Below are 4624 nucleotides of genomic sequence, written 5' to 3' on the forward strand. Positions count from 1 at the left end.
TAAGAGTATTTAACAAACACTACACTTGCATCACATTCAAAGTCTTTAGGCCAGGCGTCACAGTTCCCTTGGGACAAAAAGACAAAGACTGCAGCATTTGAAAAAACACACACACTTTATTTACAAGGCAGTTTACAATAGAAATTACTCGTAAAAAAGACTTGTAAGAAAACTTGGTTTTAAGGCTTGTATAAAAACACTAGCTGGACTGGAGTTGATAAAAAAGGCAGCGGATAAACACACACGTCTCTTTAAAAAAAAGTGTTTATGGTGGTTTACAGCAGTAGTATAACATGTTTCAAATGCTGATGGATTCATTTAGTAAAAAAAAGGCCACTAATACAAAGCAGGCATTTTTGTTAAAAAGTGTTCTTTTTTAAATAATAACAAAAAACGAGGAGTTGTGAAACCTCTGTCACAAACGCAACACAAAACTTGTCGTTTTACAAGTACAGAAATGTTTCTTTTCAGTTCAAGTGCAGTGGTTTGGTCACTAAAGCTCTCTTGTTGCTTGGAAATGTTCTTTACAAACTCAGACACTGGCAACCATGGTAACCATGGCAAACAGCACACCCGTGCTTTTGTTCAGTGAAACAGGGCAACCCAAACAAATAATACCACAATCTAGCTTCTTTTTAATTTTTTTTTTGCAACCATTTACTTTTTGAAATATTAACACTTTTACTGGATTGGCTACATCCAACTGGGCGAACCAGCACTGGTAATGTTAAGGCTTGAGTGCTACTGTGTTTAACTCTAAAAACAGACTTAATTCAACACTTTGATTGTCAATATCAGGATATAGGGTCGGGGGTCTGGGGAGGGGGGGGGGGGGATGTGACACTTAAAATCTGTTGTATAGATTTTTTTAAAATATAGACAAGAAATAAGTGAAAACAAAGAAGTCTCTCTGTGTGAATGTTATCATGACTTTTAAATGTAATAGTGATATGCCTAAGTCACTAATAGACAAACTCACAACATGGAAGATCAGCTGGATCCCAGTAGGGACCCAGTGGGATGCCTTCATAATGCAGCCATGACACCCGTCTTCACCCCTCACAACAGAGTTCATGTAAACCTTACATGAGCACCAGTCACCATCTGGAAGTGCAACTTGGCGCGTAGTAAAACCCCTGATCGGTCAGCAGAACAGCTGAAATGAGAACAGCTACGACAGGTGTCTGGAAATGCATTTGAACGCTTTAAGGGTATACCTCACAGTAAAACACCTGGAAGGTACATTTTGAAATACATAGGTTCAACGCTTACATAGCAAACTACAGAGGGTTTCAAAATTACCAGATTTTTTGGGGTATTAAAAGGAAAAAATCATGATAATGCTTAAAGGACACATACTCCACACACACACACATACGTGTGAATTCTCACAATCAGGAGAAATGCCTGGACTTGCACATACACCTGTACGTGTAGAAGTGACTGACTGGTGAGCTCGTAGCAGAATACTGGAGTCAAATGCTGCTTACGAGTCTCTCCCCAGTTCTCTCTCTCTCTCTCCCCTATTTTCCCCATTTTTTGTCTTTACAAAAGAATAAATTACTATGATTGATCTTATATTAATATTCACACAGTGGTAGAGCTCGCCATGAGAAGTATTTGTCCCCAAATATAATACAAAATGCAATAATAATAAAAAACAAACAAACAAAATAACAAACAAACTGATGAACAATAACTGAAAAGAAAATTAACAAACGCACAAACAAAATCATAAACGTCTTTGGTTGGCTGTAAAAAATCCAACAAGTGTATACAGAAATGAGCCAATACACGTAGGCCTCTCCCAAATTTGTACTGAAATGAATAAAGTCTTATTAACTCTTTCACATCGGAGTGTTTATCAAGTTCACTGGCTTTGTTGGTCAAAGGATGTTTGTTGTTCTTTCCTTCAACCCACCTCTCTCTCTCTCTCTCTCTCTCTTGTCCTCGACCTTTCCATTCCTCTGTCTACATCACCAGTGTGCGTGTGTTGAAGGAGTTCAGGTGCATGTGTGAGTGTTCAGAGGACAGAAGTTGGTCCTCCACCTTCCCAACCTGTTCCCACAAGCTCAACTGCAGAGAGGGAAAGAAAGAGAAACATAGAGACGACAGGAGAAAAGAAGGCAGATGATCAGTACGTGTTGCACATCTTTTACCCTACATTTATGGTGTTATGACCCTTTACAACACAGAAGAATGGGTGTGTTAGATGACTGCTATGGAGACAACACAGATTCTCCCATCATGCAATGCTTGTCCTACAGCAGGTGACATGGGACGTGTAGATCTATGCCAGATATGTGCTAGGCTGATAAGTTTGTGTGTGTTTGAGTGTGTGTGCATGTATGTGTTAGGACGTATGTGTACCTTAGTGACTGTGTGTGGGTGTATGTGTGATTGTGTGCATGTGTGTGTGTATGTGTCTGTGCATGTGTGTGGGGGGCCTCCTCACCTGCAGTGGGTTGCCCATGTTTTTGCAGGGCAGGTGAAAGGCCTTGTGTCCGTCCTCAGTCTTCGCAGAACCAGGCAGCATCAGCACAGAGCTGGTCAACAACTCCTGGGACAACAAAGACACAGAGAGAGACAATGTCAGGCATCAGATCATGAGACAAGACAGAAAGGAGGCAGTGTAGAGAGACTGCAGACACAGATTCTAAGGCTAGTGAGACCCTGAGACAAGGGAGACGAGCGGCATTGTTGAGAAAGACAATTCTAAACACTCTCCAATTAGAGGGAGACCAGGGAGACAGTTCCTAGTTCTGAGACGAGAAGAGAGACAGTATCAGCAGATTATAAGATGTGAGAGAGAGAGACAGAGAGAGAGAGAGAGTGTGAGACAGAGAATGAGAGAGAGCGGGAGAGAGGGAGAGAGAGAGAGAGAGAGAGACTGTGTGAGGCAGTTTGTGATGTTATAAGAAGATCATGAAGGAGGGAGAAACAGCATAAGACAAACAGACAGACAGAGAGAGGCACACAGACATAGATAGACACACAGACAGACAGACAGACAGACAGAAAAACCTAGAGAAATGACACAGAGGATGATGTCACTCTTTGTAATGCAACATCACACTATCATGTAACTAGCAATAGTGACGCACACACAGGTACTAAGAAAAATGTTAGGACGGGTCCTGTGTGTATGACCCCAGAGGTCACAATAGGTCAGAGGTGAAAAGTTAAAGGTTACTTACAGATGTGTTGTGGGTGGAGCCATTGGGGGAGAAGAGCTCGGTTTTCAATTCTGGCCCCTCCCACTGAAGACACAGATTCCTTTCACACATAGACTCGATCTGTCATGAATGCATGCACAATGAGTCAATGAATAAATTAATTGTGACAACAGCAGCACAAGTTATTGCTATGCAGTCAGCACAAACACTCTCAATCCTCAGAGATAGTCAACTGCAGGAGCATACAACATAGAGTTTACATGACATATATGTAGTTTCAAACCAGTTTTAAAACAACGAAACTATGATGTCCAAAATAAGGCATAGCATCAGCTCAGTGTGTTATCTGGCATAACTCACAGAGAAGAGCTGCTGGCACTGAACTAATTTACTGTCCTTACGGTAATTTCTAATTTAATCATCTTCTGACCATTGAACACCACTTAACCACTTGAAAAAAAGCGATCAAGGACACGAGAAAGAGTTAGAGTAAGAGCACGGTGCACTACCTCCTGTTTGATCTTCTTGAGGGGGGGCAGGTCGTGCTGTGGCCCCCCAGGAGTGACATCGCTCTCCATGGGCTCCTGCTTGATGTGTTCAAGCCTGTCCTCCTCAAGCGGGGGGCTTCGACTCTGGTGGAGAAAAAAAAGTTCAGTTTACTCTGTACTACAGATTGCCTTCTGCGGCACTTCTGTGTTCGGCTTCCGCACAGTGCAGATGATGTACATTTCGTCATCCACACAGGCCGTACGGACTATCCGTGCTGCAGCTACATTATGTGTCCGCACGAAAATTAGGGGTGCACGATTCAGAAAATGTCATGATTCGATTCGATACCGATTTTTAGGCTCACGATTCGATTCAAAATCGATTTTCGATTCAAAAACGATTCTCGATTAAAAAAAATTGATTCACAGTATGTAAGTGTTAGTGCTGTCAAACGATTAAAATATTTAATCGCGATTAATCGCATTTTTGTCATAGTTAACTCAAAATGAATCGCGATTAATCGCAAATTAATTCATCGCAAATTTTATTTTTATGCTCTTATCATGGAAAAGTGGATTGGCTTGCTTTATCCAATGTTTTATTTTATTGAAAAATAACATTGCCAAACAGGGCGGTACAAAATTAAATTATAAAGTGCACATTTCAGACTCAGCCTATAGTGCAGTTAAACCATGGCTTAATATTTTCTTTTTTCAAGTGTGAACATAGAAGTCAGGCCTCTTATTTCAAAAACAATGAACCGTAACAGTAAGGTTACCAATAAAAGGTAAGCCTACTTCTTCTGTGCTTTCAGCCAGCTGCCTGTTGACATTTTCAGACAACAGTGAAGCTTGCTTCTTTTGCACAACACAACTTTTAAAGGTAAACTTTCTATTCAGAAGCTTTTTATCAACCATTTCGCCGTATCGCGCTCACCATCACTCAAACCGTACCGTTAG

The 4624-nt window shown here is 41.1% G+C and overlaps 1 protein-coding gene across 1 annotated transcript in view; it reads right to left on the reverse strand.

Moving 5' to 3' along the window:
* Nucleotides 1–1971: 1971 nt before the first annotated feature.
* myb (v-myb avian myeloblastosis viral oncogene homolog) overlaps nucleotides 1972–4624 on the reverse strand; it is a gene marked incomplete at both ends in the record, with an annotated part of 12965 nt that continues 10312 nt past the window's right edge. Inside the window, 4 exons of the mRNA XM_080831811.1 lie at nucleotides 1972–2076; nucleotides 2456–2560; nucleotides 3198–3296; nucleotides 3686–3808. Of these exons, the coding sequence (XP_080687937.1) occupies nucleotides 1972–2076; nucleotides 2456–2560; nucleotides 3198–3296; nucleotides 3686–3808 (432 nt within the window). The remainder of the gene's footprint in view (nucleotides 2077–2455; nucleotides 2561–3197; nucleotides 3297–3685; nucleotides 3809–4624) is intronic.

This window comes from Sprattus sprattus (genome assembly GCF_963457725.1).
Source record: "Sprattus sprattus genome assembly, chromosome: 2".
NCBI lineage: Eukaryota > Metazoa > Chordata > Actinopteri > Clupeiformes > Clupeidae > Sprattus > Sprattus sprattus.